The following is a 22,500-nucleotide window of genomic DNA, read 5'->3' as shown; positions in this document are numbered from 1 at the left end:
TCCGGGTGACTGTCTGTGAGGAGTGTGGCGTGTTCTCCCTGTGTCTGCGTGGGTTTCCTCCGGGTGATTGTCTGTGAGGGGTGTGGTGTGTTCTCTCTGTGTCTGCGTGGGTTTCCTCCGGGTGACTGTCTGTGAGGAGTGTGGTGTGTTCTCCCTGTGTCTGCGTGGGTTTCCTCCGGGTGACTGTCTGTGAGGAGTGTGGCGTGTTCTCCCTGTGTCTGCGTGGGTTTCCTCCGGGTGACTGTCTGTGAGGAGTGTGGCGTGTTCTCCCTGTGTCTGCGTGGGTTTCCTCCGGGTGATTGTCTGTGAGGAGTGTGGTGTGTTCTCTCTGTGTCTGCGTGGGTTTCCTCCGGGTCACTGTCTGTGAGGAGTGTGGTGTGTTCTCCCTGTGTCTGTGTGGGTTTCCTCCGGGTGACTGTCTGTGAGGAGTGTGGTGTGTTCTCCCTGTGTCTGCGTGGGTTTCCTCCGGGTGACTGTCTGTGAGGAGTGTGGTGTGTTCTCTCTGTGTCTGCGTGGGTTTCCTCCAGGTGACTCTCTGTGAGGAGTGTGGTGTGTTCTCCCTGTGTCTGCGTGGGTTTCCTCCGGGTCACTGTCTGTGAGGAGTGTGGTGTGTTCTCCCTGTGTCTGCGTGGGTTTCCTCCGGGTGACTGTCTGTGAGGAGTGTGGCGTGTTCTCCCTGTGTCTGCGTGGGTTTCCTCCGGGTGATTGTCTGTGAGGAGTGTGGTGTGTTCTCCCTGTGTCTGCGTGGGTTTCCTCCGGGTGACTGTCTGTGAGGAGTGTGGTGTGTTCTCTCTGTGTCTGCGTGGGTTTCCTCCAGGTGACTCTCTGTGAGGAGTGTGGTGTGTTCTCTCTGTGTCTGCGTGGGTTTCCTCCAGGTGACTCTCTGTGAGGAGTGTGGTGTGTTCTCCCTGTGTCTGCGTGGGTTTCCTCCGGGTGACTGTCTGTGATTAGTGTGGTGTGTTCTCCCTGTGTCTGCGTGGGTTTCCTCCGGGTCACTGTCTGTGAGGAGTGTGGTGTGTTCTCTCTGTGTCTGCGTGGGTTTCCTCCAGGTGACTCTCTGTGAGGAGTGTGGTGTGTTCTCTCTGTGTCTGCGTGGGTTTCCTCCAGGTGACTCTCTGTGAGGAGTGTGGTGTGTTCTCCCTGTGTCTGCGTGGGTTTCCTCTGGGTGACTGTTTGTGAGGAGTGTGGTGTGTGGTGGTACAAACAATGAACGATACTGTCATTTAATGCATCATACACAAACATAAAGCTTTGTTGTAACTCATCTATTTATGTCTATTTCTGATTATATTTGCCTAAGAATACAACTAATATTCCGAAGTAGGTTTTGGAGCCATCGCAATCCTCATCGGGAAGAAACTGATACAGAAGATGAATGAATGTATTGTGTTCTAAACGCACTGATATCAGACGGAAGATAAGGTATTAACCTCAAATACCGACACGTCCCCAAAATATCAAAGGTCATGGATCCTCCAAATAATGAAAATGCACCAGTGAAAATGAGAGCTTTAAACACTGTATGAGATCATAAGAGTATATCAAATTCATTCATTCCCTTGTTCTTTTTTCCATCCTCTCGCTCCACTTCACTCACATTAACAATGAACAGGGCGTATTGCGGTGTTCGCTGAAGCTATTTTTGGATCTAACGTGTGACAGGGAGATTTGTGGAGGAGGGGATTCACTAGGTTAATTGTCTGGTTTTATTGCACATCAGGCAAATTAACACCTAATGCCTATCTCTTATTTTCCTCTGGTTTTCTGTTTCCGTTTCTACATTTTCTCATTGATTCTATTTTAAATGACATGCTATATCCTCTAAAATGTTTCTCCTTGGAGCTGGCATAGATGGAAAGAGTGGTGCACCCACAGAATCTCTTCACCAGTGATATTTATAAAGCCTTTTTTTTTCTTTTTCTTCAGAAATAAGGCCTATTTTCTCCTACACTTTTTTAACCAGGCTTCAAAGGCTTGAAAGTGAGCTGTCTGGTTTCGGTTGTAACTGCCTTCCACATGGGTTTGTTGTGCTAGTGGCAGATGTTGGAAAGTCCAGCGAGCTGAAACACAGTTGAACTCTGGCCTTTGGCTTAAAGCACAGCGGGTTCTGCTGCCACGGCTCTTTGCTTATTGTTCTGCAGCCTTATCTCTTACCTCAGCACCGGGGAGGCTGTGAGATTAGCTCAGTGAGAACCATATGTTTGGGAGACAAAATTCATCCATTACCCAAATCCCCAAGATTGAGCTGGTCCCGTTGTTTGCATTGCAAACCCAAATAGGAATGGCAAATATGACATCCAAAGCCTGTGGTTATTGGTGTATGTAGAGCACCAGCTGCATTGGACCTTAAGGATTAAATCATGACCAGAATCCTAACAGCTAAAGGAAATATGGCTTGGTGACTGCTGTCTGTCCTTATCAGAGCTCCCTTCAGTCTCAGTCTCTCTCTCTCTCTTCTCACTTGCTTTGTCTACGATATCTCTCCCCCTTTCGTCTCGTTTCTGCTCACCCCCCGCTCTTCTTTCTCTTTCTCTTCTCTCAGCAGCCCCAGGGTATCCTCGCTTCTCAGGGAGTCTAGCCCATACATTCCTTCCCATAAGCCATTTGGATCATCACGCCAACAGTGGCGTCCTCTATGGGCAGCATCGTTTCTACGACACCCAAAAAGGTGAGTAAACCAATCAGCTATACACACACACACACACACACACTCAGAAAAATCACTGGATTACAGACTGTAGACCGTCTGCTGCCCGGTTCCTCAGCGCTCAGGACCCCCACAGAGCAGGAGTGATGTGGTGGTGGATCATTCCCAGCGCTGCAGTGACACTGACGTGGTGGTGGTGTGTTAGTGTGTGTTGTGCTGGTGTAGAGTGGATCAGACACAGCAGTGCTGCTGGAGTTTTAAACCCTGTGTCCACTCTCTGTCCACTCTGTGAGACACTCCTCCCTCGTTGGTCCACCTTGTAGATGTAGAGTCAGAGACAGTAGCTCATCTGTCGCTGCACAGTGTGTGTCGCTCGTCCTCTAGTCCTTCATCAGTGACACAGGACGCTGTCGGCTGGATGTTTTTGGTCGGTGGACTGTTCTCAGTCCAGACACTGAGGGGTTTAAAAACTCCAGCAGCTACTGCTGTGTCTGATCCACTCTACACCAGCACAACACACTAATATACATGTGGGCAGCCTTGGCCTAATGGGTAGAGAAGCGGGCTTAGGACTGAAAGGTCATTGGTTTGGGGGCGGTGGGAGGGAAGAAACAGCACTTTCCTCCTCTCTAAATCCATGGTGCCCTTGAGCAAGGCACCAAACCCACAACGGCTCCCCGGGGATGGCTGCACTAGTGCACTAGGGTAGGAAAGTATGCAGAGAAACAGATGGACTACAGTCTGTACTCGTAGAACTGTGTGGTCAGTGGAGCTGATAAAATGGACAGTGAGTGTAGGTGTTCGTGATCCAGTATCAAACCCAGTTAAATCATTTTCTGCGTTCATTGTTTTCTACATGTTTTGTATCTGCCCTCATTTCTTTTGTCTTAACCTTCCACAACAGTGTGGTGTAGTTCTAAAAATGTAGAACCCATGGGAAGCTGTTCTCACTCCGTGGAGTCCTGAATTATTGACGATCTTGTTTGATCTCCCTCGCAGAGAACTTCTATCTCAGAAGCCTTCCATCCCAACCCCCGCTCATCTCAGCAAATCACGGCATCCCACCCATGTCAAGGACAGGGCCCGGGCACCCGCAGGGCTCCTGCAGTAGGGACGCAGCAAGTGGGATGAACTTGCACAAGGGCCTTAAGGAAGCTAGTATAGACAGAGGAGCGGTCTCAGGCGTGAAGGACAAAGACAGGCCCAGTAGCAAACATGAGTCCAAAGACCGCCATCCCCACAACCACCATCCACAGCCCCAGCACCATCACCCCCACCAGCCCCCACAGCATCACCCTCAGCACTCTCTCACCATGGAAGACATGAACGGCCGGGCCTTGGACAGGCACAAGGCTTCTGTGCTCATGGAGTACAAGGACCATTCGCAGAGCATGAACAAGCCACTGAGCGCCTGTCTGCTCAACGGCAAGATGCAGAACGGAGACACTGGGGTTGGGGCCGGGGCTGGGTCCAAGGGCTCCATGGCCAGCTGCGGAGGAGAGGGCATGAGCAGGGGTGGTGGAGGCTCAGCAAATGTGCAAGCCAGACATATGGGCAACAGTGGGCGCTGCACTAAGGAAGCAGTGAGTGGGGAGATGAGAATCAGTGAGCAGCATCATTCCGATTGTCTGGAAAGGGGTCAGACACTGCACCAGTCTTTGACCTACTCCGTGCCCCCTCCTTTGCCCATGGGCTCGGCCACTGGCGGGGGGCATCCGGGAGGGTTCCACTGTTTACAGCTGCACCCGAGCCATCCACATCATCCACATCACACGCACCACTCGCACCACAGCCACCACGCCCACCATCACCCGGACTTCTTCTGCCCCCCTCCACCTGCCTCAATAGCCAACCCTTCCATACATGAAAAAGTGGTTAGCGCTGGTGGTGCAAGAGAAGCGAAAGTGATCGGACCCACGTTTGTGCCATCGGTCGGCCACCTGGGGGAGAAAGTCGGAGGCCCGTTCCAGCTGGGAAACCCTGAGTGCCAGGGCGTGGGAGGTGGGAGCAATGGTACAAAGGACAAGGCCATGGAGAAGGCGAGTGGGAGTGGTGGGCATCCTGGGAACTGGCATAGGAAACAGCAGGAGCAACAACAACAACAACAACAACAACAACAACAACAGCAGCAGCAGCAGCAGCAACCCCCGCCCCAGAAGCAGCATCCTTACAGAAAAGCAGAAAAAGCCCCAGACTGGATGCACCCCAGTCATCATCACCTGCAGCAGCAACAGAGCCACGTCCAGCAGCATCAGGCTGTGCGCTCCCGTAGTGCAGACTGCATCAACAGCATGGATCCAGATATATACAGACCTACTCTGGTGCAGGAGCCCAAAAATGGCCATCCATTATCCCACCCCACTAATGTCAACCCGCAACCGTATAGAGACTGTTCGCACTCTGGGCCTCCTCCCAACTCCTCACCGCTTGCAGGGAAGACCATGGCCCAGCAGGGACCTGCTGGTGGAGGGGGTAGTTGCTCAATGCAGCGAGATGGCCAGAAGGTGGCTCGTATTCGCCACCAACAGCACGGCAGGGCAGGTTCCGATGCTTCCTCGGTGGAGCTAAACCAGACCAGTGCCGGTCAAGAAATGAAGCGCAAGATGGAGATGTCTCCATATGGCTACAGCAACAACAACAGCAACGGGCACCAGCACCATTCACATCAGCAACCACCCGTACCGCCCTGGGCCATGCATCCCCACCATGTCCAACCAGAGGAGGACCAGCGCAAGGCGTACATGGAGTCAGTTGCGGGAGCTGGCAACGGCAGGCAGCAGCCTCAGCAGCACCAGTCGGCAGGAATGGCTCCCCCACCTCCTCTCCCAGCGCTCCCTGCCACTGCACAGACTCAGCAGGAGGCTCTGGGCTCTCAGGGGGAAGGCAGCGCCATGAAAAGCCTTCTCAAGTACAGCAGCCAACAGCAGCCTCTGCTCCTCTCCCAGAAAAGCCCATTCGGAGGATTGGGGAGTCTGAAAACGGGACCCAACGGCAGTAACTGCACCTTGCAGGCTAACAAACAAACACTACCGTCCAGGAAAGGTCCGACCAATGAGAGCGAACGTCCCGACTGTGGGGGGCGGGGCAGGGACATGGGGGAAGGTCCTCATGTCGAAGGTGAAGTTCGGCAGCCTCCTGTGGGAATCGCGGTCGCCGTGGCCCGGCAGAGGGAACCGACGTGCCGTCCGCCAGACAACCACCCGAGCAGCCGCCAGGGAAGAGTTCCCTCGGCTATGAAAGGTAAGCATGAACCTTAACCCTTTAGGCGCCACTTAAACAAACAAGAGCGGGCAGAGCAGCTCTGCTTGTTTGCGGGTGACCTCTGGAAGACCTCCCTGATGAAAAATAAACATCAGAGCTTGCCAGGACCTAAAGTGGAAACAGTTTTCCCTGCTACTCATTTAAATAGTTGCGCAGGATGAGCAAGAATACACATGCAGTTAGTTTGTATGAGAAATATTGGAGAAAACGGTTTGATTTCAGCCTGTTTCTCAGGTGCTCCACGCTCCATGTATCCTTCAGATTCACCCGGAGAAGAGGAGAGGAAAAGAATGAGTGGAGAGCACATTGGTCATCCGTGTCTGGACAGGGAGCGAGACACATTTATCAGGTAAATAACCCACTTCTCATTCTTTGTCTCACACACACACACTTCTCTTTCACTTACTCACCCTGTAACCTTTCACCCTCTTCCCATCTGTCTTCTCAGGGATAATAAGGAAAGGGTAGAATTTGCACGGATCCATCCCTCCAACAGTTGCCATGGTGACCTCACCTCTCATATCATGGTGCCAGGTGGCAATTCTCTGCAGTCGGGCCAATTAACGGACCCCGCCGCGCATGCCCACTCCGCGCACCACCATTGGATGCCACGCACAGGAAGTCCCTCCCTCTGGATGACAGGCCATTCCTATGGTACATCATTTTTCAAAAGGGTTGAACACAACTGAAACGTCGGCTGTAGGTGGAGTCTGTGGATGGGCCGTCTGTTGTCAGTAAATGCAGTATGTGGTGAAACCCAGAAGGGGGCATAATGTTGTTTCAAATGCTGTCAGTATTAAAGCAATAACAGCATCCTTTCATAATTCACACTTTATACAGAGTCTAACAGTTCAGCGATGTAAACACAGCGTCACTCCTGTTGAGTTCAGAAGGTAGATTACAATTTATTATAAGAAGAGACAGTGATAGAGACAAACACAAAGTGGTGCGTCCATTCGGCACTGACTGTAATTACGTAAAAGAGGAATAAGCCAGATTCCTTTGGGATGAAGTGCACAGTAAACCGTACTACACCTGTACCTGGTACAATCATTTATCTGTGAGGCTTTATCTAAAAATCTGTCCTCCCTTTCCTCATTACTCAGGTATCAGTCACACTGCTCTCCACCAGAATCTTCCCCCTGGTTTCTCTGCAGCCATGCCAGCTCCACTGCAGCCTGTACTGCCCCTGCCACAGGACCCTTCTGCCCAGCTGGTGGTGTTGCCCAGTGAGCCGGCCTCCCACCCAGCCACTCATCACTTAGGTAATAGTCCCTCCATTACATTTACAGCACCGTCCTGAAATCGAGGGGTGGGGGGATATGTTGGATATATTGCAGTTTCTATGGGATTAGCAATGACAGAGGCTCTGTTCTCCACGTTACAAGACAATGGACTGTGCTCCCCCATAAAATACATGAATTTTCAGTCCTGTTTTGGTATTTAAAAATATGATTCAACAACATCAGTTGCACTTCATTGCTGCACTGCTAATGGCAGTCATTATTAAGCTTTTACCCAGACATCCCACTCTGCAAACGCTCATTTCAGGGAGATGCCATTAAAGATGACGTTCAAGATTGTAATCAAAAAACACCTTTTATAAAACTCAGAAGCTGTTTCCTCATCTTTTTGCTAGCAGACGAGGTCTCTGAGCGTGCTCGGAACCTGTCGAATGTGTTTACAAAGCCAGTAAATGGGTAAAAAACAAAGCGTCTCAGTCCGGTATGCTAGGCTTTCTCTCCCTCTCTCTTTGTTCACGGCAATGAAAAGGAGGATTTTAGTCAACAGAGAGACTACAAATGTTGAAAAGCACAAACCGAGATGAGGATACTGGTCGTTTACGGATCGTTTGAAGTGACCTTTTCAGAGCGTGGATCTCAGAAAGAAAACACACACACACACTCAGTGAGAGAGAGTGCCAAATAAAGCATCCTGATTGGTCTCTCTTTGAGGTCTCTCTGCAACCCAGTCGTCCTCGTCCAATGTCTGCCTGACCTCACAATCTGCCATAGCACTGCGTGACTCTAAACCGATGGCCAATGAAAAAAGAGGTAGACTGTTAAGCCCCGCCCACAGAGAAAGCTCATGTAGAGACCAATCAGTATGCTTTCTTTGTCTCTCTCGCTCTCTCTCACTGCTTTTGCTTTATCTGGAAGGGCAGAGAGCTTTTAACCCCGACCCGAACGACCTTGCACAGAGCGGATCCAACAAGAAAAATGGCCTTGAACGTCTTTTATACAGTGATAGAAACAATGTGGCATACAGAAGTCACAGCAGATATTTGTAAAAGCGGCTTCGTTTATGGGATTCGTCAACCTTCCTTCATTCCACCACATGGTAACCACCTCTGGGTCTTCTGAATCATCTGAGCAGTGACTAATTGGGGTGACTTTCCGGTTTCAAGACGGCTCAAGAGTGGCCGTAGAGGACACCGCTGTTTACAGAGGAGCCATTGCTTGGGCTGTTTGGGCTGAGCTAATGGACAAAACTTGTGCACAAACTCCCCCTAAGTCCGGCTATTTCCTGTGGACCACCTGCTCCAGCTCCATAGGGATAGTCATCCGGATGGGTCAGGATGCCCCCCTTCCAACCCCTCCCCCTCCCTAGCTCTTCACACAGAGGCTGTGTCTGTGCTTCACTAGAATAAGGGCTTCTCTGGACTCGGAGGGTCTACGCAGGCCTCTGCTCCGCTGTGAAATTTAATTAGCCCTCTGTCCTCGACAGAGCTTCGCTTCCTTCCGCTCTCCACAGGAATCCGAGCTGAGTCAGGAAGCACATCCACAAAACTCTTCCCCCGGGAAACATTAGCCAAGCCGGGTTAACGTTTCAGAACCGGGGTCCGTGGTGTGCTGGGGTCGGAGGGGGATATTGAGTAGGGTGGGTCAGCATGGGTGTGTGAGTTTGGAGCTGAAAAACACACTGGGACCGCGCGAGGCGTGGGCCATGGATGTGTCATAGTCAGTGCGCTCAGCTGTCTCTGACCCGCAGCACATTCCCCGGCGGGATCCCACAGCGGAGGCAGTAGAAGCAGCGGCTCTCTAACATGGGAACCGGGAGCTCTTCTGGTCTACATGGCTTTCAGAGTCGGGGTTTTACAGGGGGCAGGCTCGGGTTGATTGCTCACAGAGGCCTAAAGAAAGCCAAGTCCCAACTGTTTCCATCCTGTGTCCTATCAGCGAAGTATCCTCCTCATCATCCCCATCATCAACAACGTGTAGTTGCTTGAACATTCCAGAAAGCTCTAGGCACGTCGTATGTGTGTGAGAGCGCGAGAACGTGGGAGTGCTTCTGTTTGGCTGAACAGGCCTGCTCCCATGCCCTTAGTGTGGGCTGTGTTTGTGGAACAGAGAGGAGAGTACTGCACCCTCTGTGAAGGAGAATGAAATAAATGCATGTGTTAGTGATTTTTGGCAGCGATGATGACGGATCTGTGCGTGAGAACTATACATTAACGCTTTTAATCTCCCTATAATACCATTATAACTCTAACAATCTCTGACTTCCACTCCCTCTCTTCTATACTTCTCTTTCATTAGATGTGATGGAGCAGCCTGGTCTATGGCCCCCAGTGTACAGGGCCCGAGGGCCACCCTCCCACATGCAGCATCCTGCTGTGTATTCTCGCTCCCAGTTTCTACGGCAACAGGAGCTGTACGCACTCCAGCAGCATCAGCAGCTGCAGCATCAGCAACACCCCAGCCATCAGCAGCCGCCTCAGCCGCCGCAGCAGCACAGAGGAGCACACGGCATGGAGCTGCAGCACAGGAGCGGTCACAACCAGGTTACTGTCACCTTTTAAAATGGCCTCAGCATGTGACCAGGTCTCAGTGTGATGCAGGATAGAACCTAGCACATCTGCTGATATGTAAAGGGTGCAATGTTACAAAGCCATCAGAAGCCTATTATTATAAGGTGTTTAAAAAACAAGTTTTAAAGTGAATACAAATCTAATTCAGACATTCTCCCACTCTTTTGTCAGTTTATGGCGAGTGTTAAACATGACAGCGGTCGTTTTATTGAAAAGTAAAAATAACTTAAACGTTAAGTGAGAGGGAACTGCAGCAGGTAGTGTCTCAGTCACAGCTCCAGGGTCCTGGGGTTGTGGGCTTAAGCCCGGCTCCGGGCGACTCGGTGTTCTCTCTGTGTCTGCGTGGGTTTCCTCCGGGTGCTCCGGTGTCCTCCCACACACGAAAAACAAAAACACACGTTGGTAGGTGGATTGGCGACTCAAAAGTGTCCGTAGGTGTGAATGTGTGAGTGTGTGTCGCCCTGTGAAGGACTGGCGCCCCCTTCAGGGTGTGTTCCTGCCTTGCGCCCAGTGAATAGGTAAGAATTCCGGGTAGGCTCCGGATCCCCTCAATTTGAGAAGCGGTTACAGGCATCAAATGAATGAATGAATGAATGGAAAGTGAGAAAAATGCATTGCATCAAAGAGCTGTGAAAACATGTTCATCGATTTGTTATGTTTCTGGGGATAATAGTGTATTAGATGATTTAAAGATAGAGATTCCGATGTTCGTGATTACGCGATTACGCAAATTAAAAGTCCCTTATGTTTGTCGCTAGCCAGTTATTGGGTTTGATAGGGTTAAGGGTCTTTATCATCTCATGGATCCGTTTATCTCTGAACCATTTGGGCTCCTCTTTAGGGAGCATGTGTTTGACACCTGACACAGAGAGAGACCGTTCTGCTCTTCATGGAGATCTACAGCTGTTTTTATGCAGAGGGGAGTAAACAGCACTCGGAGCCAGTGAATCATGAGTTTTCATCTGAAAAATCCCCCTATCAAACCACAACAGCTCCCACAGCTCCACAGCTTCCTAAGAATTCCTGTACGATTCGAGGGTATTTCTGTCTGGGCTCGATTCTGTCACAGTTTAAAATCAATAGACATTGAGGCTCTAAATTTCTGCCTTATTTAGCAGTGCACAGGCGCCAAACTGCACATCTTTTAAAGAGCGTTTGTGTGTGTGTGTGTGTGTGTGTGTTAGCATTTGTCAGCTAGCTTGGGTCAACAATCTCTCAGGTCAGGAGCCTCTTTATGGACTTGCTCTGTCTTAATCCTGAAACTCCACTTCTTGCAGATGCAGAAGAAACCAGAGGAGCAGAGCATGGAGTTGGAGGACATCCTGTCTGAGCCCAGGACTCCCAAAGCTGCCAAGTCTTATGCCTATGGTCCAGCGAACCAGACCACTTCACCTCCTAGAGCCTCTGCGGTACACCTATCTCCCTGTTGCCAGTCTCCGTGTATGCACCCTCATCCGAAAAGCACAGCGTCCACTCCCTGTCCTGCCCCTAGTCCAGCAGCTGCCGCTCCCCGGTCCCCTGCTATCAGCCCTGCACCATCACAAATGCCCAAAGCAGTGGAGTCACAGGACAAGAGGGCAGAGGGACAGCCTCCACAGGACTACCCCCAGTCGATGGAGCCAGGTAAGAACGGATGGAGTGGGGCTTCTCAGTCTTAACCTTTTTCTTCATCATTATCACGTAGAGTGTCCACAACATTGGTTCTGAAAATGAACCAGTGGACCTTTGAAATGAGTTTATTGCAAGGTCAGTTTATGCTTCTGCATCATATCTACGCCGTAATCAACGTGCAGGTCAGGCGTATTCACATACCCCACCCCGTACACTACGTCATAGCCTGACTCCCTTGCTCCAACGCAGACCACATCAACCGTGATTGGTCAGCAGTTGAACGAACATGTTTCAAGTTGAGAAAAGCTCAGCTGAGGAAGTCCAGAAATATGAACTCCTCATTGCCACACTATAAAGACTGCAGACAACAGCTTATTCATAGCAAGGAATGTTCTCAGAAGTTGGTTTGGACGTCAGAGTGAGAAAAAGATGGAACAAATTAAGGGAAAAATACAGAAGAAAAGTCCTCGATGTGAAGACCAGGGACCCAGGCAGGGAACAGTTTGGACATTGTATTTATTCCTTTCCTGGCACTGCACACAAACTACACTCTGTTCCAAATAGTGCCCTACTCTCTACATAGTGCACTTCACTGATTATACAACTCAAGGCTCAACGCGGCTTATGCCCCAGCCTGTTCATGGGTCCTGCGATGTTGTAACACATCAGCATTGGTGTCTGCATCAATCTGCAATTACACTGCCAAACCACTAGGGCAGAATCCCATATATCTTCCGTCACCCTGTGTAGTAAACAATGTAGTGGTGCAGTACTACTAGTTTTAGAATTTGTGAAGTTCTCCCTGTGTCTGCGTGGGTTTCCTCTGGGTGACTGTCTGTGAGGAGTGCGGTGTGTTCTCCCTGTGTCTGCGTGGGTTTCCTCCGGGTGACTGTCTGCGAGGAGTGTGGTGTGTTCTCCCTGTGTCTGCGTGGGTTTCCTCCGGGTGACTGTCTGCGAGGAGTGTGGTGTGTTCTCCCTGTGTCTGCGTGGGTTTCCACCAGGTGACTGTCTGTGAGGAGTGTGGTGTGTTCTCCCTGTGTCTGCGTGGGTTTCCTCCGGGTGACTGTCTGCGAGGAGTGTGGTGTGTTCTCCCTGTGTCTGCGTGGGTTTCCTCCGGGTGACTGTCTGTGAGGAGTGTGGTGTGTTCTCCCTGTGTCTGTTTGGGTTTCCTCTGGGTGACTGTCTGTGAGGAGTGTGGTGTGATCTCTCTGTGTCTGTGTGGGTTTCCTCCGGGTGACTGTCTGCGAGGAGTGTGGTGTGTTCTCCCCGTGTCTGCGTGGGTTTCCTCCGGGTGACTGTCTGCGAGGAGTGTGGTGTGTTCTCTCTGTGTCTGCGTGGGTTTCCTCCGGGAGCTCCGGTTTCCTCCCACACTCCAAAAACACACGTTGGTAGGGGGAGACCCAGAAGTTTCAGTAGATGTGAGTGTGTGAGTGAATGTGGGAGTGTGTGTCGCCCTGTGAAGGACTGGCGCCCCCTTCAGGGTGTGTTCCACCCAACCCTGAACTGCCCCCTAACAGACAATGAATGAATGAATGAATGAATGAATTTGAGAAGTGCACTCTGTGAGGTCCAGACAAACGTCTCAGTGCCAAAGGATAAATTGGCTTTTACTCTGTGGGTCCCCTCTGCATTAAACGATAGGCTTCTGATAGACCTGCTTGGAGAGCTGAGAGATAGTTTTGCAATGTGTTATTGGGTTTCAAAGAAAGCACATGAAATCAATCATTGCGCTCACCCACCTTATTTTCTTTTTCTCTGGAAAAAAAAAAAAAGAAGTGATTCCAGTCACTGAGTCTCCAAAACAAGAGCACCATATGCAGATCGTTACATGCACTGAATGCCTCCACACTCATGCAGGATCACTGCGGCTGTTTCAGACTCTGCGTCTCTGTGTGGGTGGCTGCACTGGCAAGTGCATGATTGACTAAGCTACGGAAAATGGCCGACAGCTCAGCTCCCGAGCTTTGGCCGCCACCTCTGTAATGACGAGAAACACTCCGTTCAGAGCCTCCACCCATACCACCACCAACTCCCTCTCGGTCCACACCCTTTTCATCATCATTAACACCTCTCTAGGCACTGCAGTGTGCCAGAGGATATAAAAGTGCCAGAGCAGTTGAGGAAACACAGCACTGGCCCTCATCAGAATTACTCCCTAACTACTCGACTGATGCCGAGTACAGCAAAGACCAGGGCACGGTTCGGCTAACACACTTTACTTGAGGTGTATTATGAGTAAAAATATTCCTGTTTGTACTGTGACTGTGTAAATTTGACCAAATTTGGCCACAACTTGCTCCCATTATTCAGTCTCTTTAAAGGGCCTACTGACATAAATCTCATAACTTAATCTCACTTTTACTCTCTCTCTCTTTTCTCTTCTCTATTATGCTAATGCTTAGTCTAAAGCATTAAAGCATTAAGCATTAGTTTGTTTTAAAACAAACTAAGATTCTAATTCAAAAATGATCAACGCTACACTGAGATATTATTATAATAAAAAAGAAGGGTTATCTTCAGGCAGTTTGTCATCCATATCACATTACACCTTTACCTCCCTCCCAAAAATACACGGATTTATTCATTCATTCGTTGCCTGTAACCCTTATCCGGACCCACTGCCGCCTACCTGGAATCACTGAGCGCAAGGTAGGAACACACCCTGGAGGGGGCGCCAGACACACACTCACATATTCACTCACACATTCACACCTACCAATGTGTGTGAATCTCCAATCCACCTACCAACGTGTGTTTTTGGAGCGTGGGAGGAAACCGGAGCACCAGGAGGAAACCCACGCAGACACAGGGAGAACACACCACACTCCTCACAGACAGTCACCCGGAGGAATCCCACTCAGACACAGGGAGAACACACCACACTCCTCACAGACAGTCACCCGGAGGAAACCCACGCAGACACAGAGAGAACACACCACACTCCTCACAGACAGTCACCCGGAGGAAACCCACGCAGACACAGGGAGAACACACCACACTCCTCACAGACAGTCACCCGGAGGAAACACACGCTGACACAGGGAGAACACACCACACTCTTCACAGACAGTCACCCGGAGGAAACCCACTCAGACACAGAGAGGACACACCACACTCCTCACAGACAGTCACCCGGAGGAAACCCACACAGACACAGGGAGAACACACCACACTCCTCACAGACAGTCACCCGGAGGAAACCCACGCAGACACAGGGAGAACACACCACACTCCTCACAGACAGTCACCCGGAGGAAACCCACTCAGACACAGAGAGGACACACCACACTCCTCACAGACAGTCACCCGGAGGAAACCCACGCTGACACAGGGAGAACACACCACACTCTTCACAGACAGTCACCCGGAGGAAACCCACTCAGACACAGAGAGGACACACCACACTCCTCACAGACAGTCACCCGGAGGAATCCCACTCAGACACAGGGAGAACACACCACACTCCTCACAGACAGTCACCCGGAGGAAACCCATGCAGACACAGGGAGAACACACCACACTCCTCACAGACAGTCACCCGGAGGAAACCCACACAGACACAGGGAGAACACACCACACTCCTCACAGACAGTCACCCGGAGGAAACCCACGCTGACACAGGGAGAACACACCACACTCTTCACAGACAGTCACCCGGAGGAAACCCACTCAGACACAGAGAGGACACACCACACTCCTCACAGACAGTCACCCGGAGGAATCCCACTCAGACACAGAGAGAACACACCACACTCCTCACAGACAGTCACCCGGAGGAAACCCACTCAGACACAGAGAGAACACACCACACTCCTCACAGACAGTCACCCTGAGGAAACCCACACTGACACAGGGAGAACACACCACACTCCTCACAGACAGTCACCCGGAGCGGGACTAGAAACCACAGCCTAGAGGACCCTGGAGCTGTGTGACTGCGACATGTCAGATGTCACTATGTAGCTACTTTGTGCAATAAATAGATATCTGGCTTCCATCACCCCTCACTGTTAACGATTTTAACTTGTTAATTTTTATAAAATGGTGCAGTGATAATGTTTGTGAAGGTGCATGCAACTGTTGCACTCTTGTAATTTTCATTCTTTCCTTGCCTTAGATCTTCCACCTGAATACACTTATCCTGCAATCAACCTAGGGTACAGAGGTGGGCCCTCCCCCCAAGACGTACAGTTGGCTGAGCCAGCCGAGCTGGAGACCATTCCAGTGGAGCCCGTCGAGCATGCCCCAGCCCCTCTCTCAAACCTTGCAGAGAGACTCGAGTGCCATGCAATAATCAGGCCGATCCCAGAGTCCCAGTTGCCCCTGGAGGAAAAGAGCGAGGAAGATCTGGTCGAAGAGCAGGCAGAAGGTGTGTTGGAACACAGGGAGGAGCCAGTCCCAGTGGAAGCTGTGAGTTGCTGTATGCCCGTGGAGGAGGAGCAAGTGCAGGAGCAGACCACAATGCTCATCGGTTCCCCTGCTGACCCTGCTGCCTGTGAAGCAGTTGGGTGTCCCATCACTCAAGCAGAGGAAGTCCAACAGGATGTCTCCATCCTCCCGTGTCCGGAGGAAGCGACTGTGGTTCTTCCAGAACAGGTTGCTGAGGGGGTTCCTGAGCTGGAAGCTCAGAGAGAGCAGAGGACACCGGATCCGGAGCATCGGTGTGTCCCCGACGGTCTGTCAGAGCTCCAGATAAACACAAACACGGAGGCGGTGGTAGAAGACACGACAGAGAAAACTCAGGAGGATGACTGTGTGCAAATCCTGTCCAGTCCCTGTCCATCTCCTGTCTGCACCACTCCATGCCCCAAGACCCTTGCACCAAGCTACTGGAGCCTGGAGCTCCTGATCGCTGCAGCCTTCTGTGGAGACTGTCCTCCTCCTTCTCCGCCCCCTTTCACTCCTCCTCAGGACTGTAGTAGCAAGTTCTACCCCAGCACACATGGCATAGAGCTCCTAAGCGAGTTGGCCGATCTGGAGCTCCAGCAGAATCGACACAGTGCAGGCAACGGTGAAGGTGAGCTCCTGCTGGATATAGGAATAGCCCATAATGAATTACCCAAACCTTAATCTAGAGCTGTTTGAAATCTAGGTCATTGTGGTTTCAGGAAGCAAGGCACACTCTCAGAAAAAATGTCACTGTGGTGGTACCCTCAAGGATACATTTTCAATAACACTTTAGATAAGGAACATAAGTTGTGTTGATTCATACGCCCCATTTTTTGTAATTTCTGTAATGAAGGTTTACAAATATTCACCCCTTTCTGGAGAAGAGATGGTATTATACCTTTAGGGACCACAACTGGACTTAAAAACCCCTGCTGTACCTTTAAAGATACATTTACACTGTTAGTATCTTTAGTGACAGTAACGTACCTGTACAGTACCTTTCTTTCTGAGAGTGTTAACAGGATTTCTGACAAGAAGTACAGTGGAACCTCTACTAACGAACTTTCCAAGATACGAACCGGGCATTTGAATATTCCTTGCCTCCACCAACGAACCACGACTCTAGAAACGAACCCGAGCCTCCATCGAGCCGGCGGCTGGAAACGGCCACTGACCCCAATAGGCGAGTCTCCCAGCGCCCAGACTGAAGTGAGCTTTTAAGATTAGCACATTGTAGCTTTAGCAATTTAGCATTAGCGTAAATAGCAGACATCGAAATTCGTGCTAAGTTAAGCCGTATCTACGCCTCGTCTCCCCACATTCACCGCCTACTCTCCGTTATTCCACCCACCCCCCACCTCCCGTCATACAGCCAGTGCCTGTGTTACTGCTCCAGCCAGTCGTTTATTACTGTTACCACTGTATTTCTCTTTTATTTTTAGTAACGCTACATGTATTTTTTTTACTAATTTGAGAGTGTTGTAAACATATATCAGTGCAAAAAGGGTGACTTTCAGGGCGGGGGCTGGAACACATTAATTGCTTTTCCATTATTTTAAATGGGGAAAATTGACTCGAGAAACGAACGGATCAAGTTCGTAAGTAGAGGTTCCACTGTACTTTATTTATTGTATTTGATCTTAGAATTTCAGTTGGGAGAGTTAACACTAGCTAAATTATTAGGCGTATTCATACTTTTTAAAGCCTTTTTTTGGTGTGTGTGTGTGTGTGTGTGTTTGTTTCTATAATTGTATAATTGTAATTCAAAATTAAATCATTCTCCCACTGTTCGTTCATTTTCAAAATGTAATTCTATGAAGATTATGGCGATCTTGTAACATCTAAAATATGTTAATATTTAATATTTAAAATATTTTTGTCGCTCTTAAAACACGTCACAACTTCCAACGTGCGACACCCGCCAGTGTGCGGTTTCTGGAACTTTCTGACCGCTGCACGGCGCCAGTAAAATAATGACGGCACGCAGAGAGAGGACAGCGTTGTTGTTTGCTGTCAGTGGATAATTTAATTTTGGCGTTTTTTTCCACTACTACAGGGACTCAAATAGACATTGAGTATTTTACTTAACCGTCAACACAACGTCTTTTTTTCGGAGTTAAAAATGTTTTGTTGAATGCAGAAATGTTATTTCACGTTCTCTGCAGTCGTTCGTTGATTTCATAAATGTAACACAGTGTAGTTTGTTTACACACAGCACAAAGGCAAAAAACCCTGTTAATGCAGTGTTATTTCATTTAAAAGGGTTTTGTTTCTCCCCGTGTGTTCTTTACTGAGTGAAACGGGTCCAAACGGCTCTTTGAGTGGTAAAGGTTGCCGACCCCTGGTTTAGACGATTTAAAGATGGCGACTTTGAAATTAACATTTGAGAAAATAGTGTTGAAAATAGAAAAAAAAAAACATTTTTTGTTGTTGTTTTTAATGTTAATGAAATGACACTCATTTTTAATACTACATTTACCATGGAAGGGTTTACATTTTTAATTACAAATAAATTAGATACAGTGTGTAAGAGCGCTGACTTCAATATGGCAGACCACACTGCACCAATAAGAGTCCTTGGTCAGGTTTCCTACCTCTGTCACATGGTTAGAATCATCTGCTGAATGCAGTGATAATTATAAGCCATTTTTGTGGTCAAGTTGGCCTTTGTGTTCCACTTCATTCATTCATTGTCTGTAACCCTTATCCAGTTCAGGGTCGCGGTGGGTCCAGAACCTACCTGGAATCATTGGGCGCAAGGCGGGAACACACCCTGGAGGGGGCGCCGGTCCTTCACAGGGCGTGTTCCACTTCAGTTAAAGTAATATCCAAAGAGTGCAGGTTTGAGCAAACTTCCAAAATAAAAGTCCAAGGATCTGGATTCGAATCTTAATCACAGAATACTCAGAATCAGAGAATCTCCTTCTCAAACCTGACTTCTCCTTCAGTCCTGAGACTGCCATAAAATGAAATTGCTGCTTAGTTTTAGCACCGTGTTTCTTTCCAGCAGCAGCAGCCCTGTACACTGAAAACACGCTCTAATGACAGTAAACCCTGGGGAGAGAGGATAACCAGGCTGCTGCCATTAGTTTTTGTCCAGAGGGAGGCTGATCTGCACATTTGGTTTCTGTAAACCTGTTTGATCTGCGCAGAACTCGCAAAACAGCAACTGCAGTGGCTTGTGATCCCACCCTGAACAAGACACGTTCGCTTAAAACTTGGTCCGCGATCACAAAAGCACTCGATGTTTTCCGCGGCTCCAGAGCATTGCCAGGGCTAATTAGCCCATTAGCACATTGTTATAAACATGCTTTAAAAGCTTCCCTTCTATGAAGGCACTTTTTTATTCATGCAAAACGATGTTTTGTGTTTCGGCTGAGCCTTCGAACGCATTTAAAACCCATTTAACAAGTCCCAGAAGATCCTGCTTGAAAAGTGTTTCTAAATTGTCTAAAACAACATCGTGTCTCTCAGCGTTTGTTGCACATTTGAAAGACATCAAAATACTTGCAGTAAGCGGGAGGATGCAGCTTATACATTATAGATTATCCCTGTTTGTCCATTATTTTAGTGTTGCTTGCTAAACGCTTGGAGCTGGAGGTGGGGAATCTAGACGGTATCTCTTAAAGCAGCATCTGCAAATTCAGTCATGATCCACCATGTGCAAATTAAGGGTAATATGTAACTTAATAGTCGTTCTAAACACAGTGTTGAGGTTGCTCCATTGAAATGAGCCCAACTCCTGATTTGTGGTAAACTCTGTAGGACATAATCTACAGGGGTTGGACAATGAAAGTGAAACACCTGGTTTTAGCCCACAATAATTTATTAGTGTGGTGTAGGGCCTCCTTTTGCGGCCAATACAGCGTCAGTTGGTCTTGGGAATGACATACACAAGTCCTGCACAGTGGTCAGAGGGATTTGAAGCCATTCTTCTTGCAGGATAGTGGCCAGGTCTCTACGTGATGCTGGTGGAGGAAAACGTTTCCTGACTCCCTCCTCCAAAACACCCCAAAGTGTCTCAATAATATTTAGATCTGGTGACTGTGCAGGCCATGGGAGATGTTCAACTTCACTTTCATGTTCATCAAACCAGTCTTTCACCAGTCTTGCTGTGTGTATTGGTGCGTTGTCGTCCTGATACACGGCACCGCCTTCAGGACACAGTGTTTGAACCATTGGATGCACATGCAGTGTGGAGTTAATGAAGATTGTCCACCAGGCTGCTCCAATTTAGCCATGACACCTCCCACACTACAATGACAGGTGTTTCAGTTACATTGTGTAACCCCTGTATTTCTCTCGTCTCTTTACACAGGAGATGAGCAACTCATCTTTGACCTCCAGAGCCTGGCTACCTTGGCAGCCGCCCGTGCCCTGGAGTTGCGTTCCAAGGAAAACAGCATGGCAGAAGCTGGGAAGCAATATCCAGCCAAACGTACCCTCAACCTGCGCCGGAAATGCAACTGGACACCTCGTCATGAGCCGGTATTTTATGTTTTTTTGTAAATTACACAAATAAGCTTGTTGAAATTTGCCAGTGTCATCTTTGAGTGATGGCTCTCAAACATATTTATATATGCTCTCATTGACAGGCGTGTCCTGTAAAGGCTGCGATGGAGACTATGGACGGGCAAGAGCTGGCTATGAGGGTGAGGCTAGCAGAGCTGCAACGGCGCTACAAAGAGAAGCAAAAGGAGCTGGCCAAGCTGCAGAGGAAGCACGACCACCAGTAAGCACCGCTCTCCTTCCTGGTCCGAGTGCTCCTCAATGAAACATATATTTCTAAAAAGCCACCAGTGAGAACCTAGGTGCTGTGATTCAGGTCACTGTCCACCCCTTGGCGATAAATCACGTATCCAAACGTCGCTTTGCTTTTTCTTTCCTTCCTCCAGGAAAGAGGAGACTCCTCGAAGTCCTGCGCGTCGGGGCCCCGGCCGACCACGCAAGCGGAAATCCACCTCGGGCCTGGGGTCTGTGGCCCCCACAGAGCCTCAGAAGAAAGTCAAGTAAGCAACTAATGCCTCCCCGCTTCCTCCTCCTTCTCGTTCCCCATGCAAACACACAGATAAGCCCTGGGTATCAGTGCAATCCATGAAGGCTGCTCCCCGTACTATAAACAGGAAACCCGTGAACTTGTCTGACCCCTGCGAGGAAGTCCAGTTCAGCCTTATCTTCACCTAATCAGTGCTGAGCCTGAGTTGCATTACATGGCGATCCGTGGAAGCAGACTGGATCTGTGGAGCTTCAACTGTGTGAGTGCTGCCTGGTGTTTAGGTTTAAATTGAACAGTGCTATATATATAATATATATATGGCTCTCTCCCTGATAGTCCTCAAGCTGAAGAGCACTGCTGTAGTGAAAGACCTGGAGGCCTTTGACAGGCAGGACTTGTAATAGGAGCACTGCGAAACGCTCCTGTAATATAGCCCGGTGCCAGGAATGTGGCGCAGCCTTGCCGTATAGTGCCGGTGTCATATCAGGTCAAGAGGGGCAAAAGGTCCCGCACACACACACACACACACACACACACACACACAGTGTAATGAAGCTGATACGTGCTCCAGCGTGGTTATGAATTCATTACATGCAGCTGGTTTCTGTTGGAAGTATTTGTTTATGAAAGCAGAGCTTTATCTTAATAAGAAGCAACAAAAGCAGATACGTTTAAAGGGGCCACATCATGGAAAACCTTGTCCGTTATTAAGCTGTTGTTTGTTAAAGTTTAAGAGCTAGATGTGAGGGAATTGGTGGATTCTTCATGAAATGTTCACACGGTGTGAAGGTTATGAAATGAGAATATTTTTTGGTGCGTACATAAAGCCCTCTGTTAAAACTAAACCCCAAGGAGAAACAGTAGAGTGGGACATGGCTTGTACCGCTGATAGACGCTGATGTAAATGCATACTGTTCGGCTGAGGTCTGAGGACAAGCAAAGGCCTTGCTCTGGGACGTGTGTGTAATGTCTACGGCTCCTCTGTGCCACGCAGGTCAAGAGAGTGCTTGTCAATTTTCAATTAGCTCTGTCATCAGTACCCACGCGTAAGCATAGCAGCTCACTCTCTCTCTCTCTCTCACTCTGTGTCTCTCACTCTCTCTCTTTCTCACTGTCTCTCTATATGTCTTTATCTATCTCTGTCTCACTCTCTCTTTCTCACTCTGTGTCTCTCACTCTCTCTCTTTCTCACTGTCTCTCTATATGTCTTTATCTGTCTCTGTCTCTCTATATGTCTCTGACTCTCTCTCTTCCTCTACCTCTGCTCCTATGCTTACTTTCTCTCTCTCTCTCTCTAACTCTGCTCTCATACTCTCTCTCTCTCACTCTCTGTCTCTCTCTCTCTCTCTCTCTTCCTCTGCCTCTGCTCCTATGCTTACTTTCTCTCTCTCTCTCTCTCTCTCTCTCTCTTTCTGTCTCTCTCTCTATACCTCACTTTCTCTCTACACCTCTCTTTCTCTACCTCTGCTCTCATGCTCTCTCTCTCTCTCTCTCTCTCTCCCTCTATACCCCTCTATCTCTCTCTCTCTCTCTCTCTCTCTCTCTCTCTCCCTCTATACCCCTCTCTCTCTCTCCCTCCCTCTCTACCTCTGTTCTCATGCTTTCTCTCTCTATCTCTCTTCCTCTGCTCTCATGCTTGCTAGCTTTCTCTCTCTCTCTCTCTCTCCCCCCCCCCTGCTGATATCTGGGCAGTGTTCCATGGTATTGGCTGTGCTGTTGCCCCGTCTCCTCCGCTGTGTTTCCGCTCTCGTAGTTGTGTCCTCGTGGCGTCCAGCACAGTGTGGA

At 49.2% G+C, this 22,500-nt stretch overlaps 1 protein-coding gene across 3 annotated transcripts in view; it reads left to right on the top strand.

The window, feature by feature from the left end:
• LOC136664640 (BAH and coiled-coil domain-containing protein 1) overlaps positions 1–22,500 on the top strand; it is a 116,316-nt gene that overhangs the window by 69,064 nt on the left and 24,752 nt on the right. For 2 of the 3 annotated variants that reach the window (XM_066641960.1, XM_066641962.1), the window contains exons 4-14: positions 2,543–2,668; positions 3,647–5,887; positions 6,143–6,257; positions 6,357–6,562; positions 7,015–7,173; positions 9,448–9,692; positions 10,997–11,342; positions 15,448–16,347; positions 20,038–20,207; positions 20,315–20,451; positions 20,615–20,728. In XM_066641960.1, coding sequence (XP_066498057.1) covers positions 2,543–2,668; positions 3,647–5,887; positions 6,143–6,257; positions 6,357–6,562; positions 7,015–7,173; positions 9,448–9,692; positions 10,997–11,342; positions 15,448–16,347; positions 20,038–20,207; positions 20,315–20,451; positions 20,615–20,728 — 4,759 coding nt within the window. The remainder of the gene's footprint in view (positions 1–2,542; positions 2,669–3,646; positions 5,888–6,142; positions 6,258–6,356; positions 6,563–7,014; positions 7,174–9,447; positions 9,693–10,996; positions 11,343–15,447; positions 16,348–20,037; positions 20,208–20,314; positions 20,452–20,614; positions 20,729–22,500) is intronic. The other variant, XM_066641961.1, reaches the window with a different exon arrangement.

Source organism: Hoplias malabaricus, chromosome 13, assembly GCF_029633855.1.
Source record: "Hoplias malabaricus isolate fHopMal1 chromosome 13, fHopMal1.hap1, whole genome shotgun sequence".
Classification (NCBI taxonomy): domain Eukaryota; kingdom Metazoa; phylum Chordata; class Actinopteri; order Characiformes; family Erythrinidae; genus Hoplias; species Hoplias malabaricus.
Note: the sequence above shows the minus strand (reverse complement) of the source record. Positions and strands in the feature narration are given on the sequence as shown.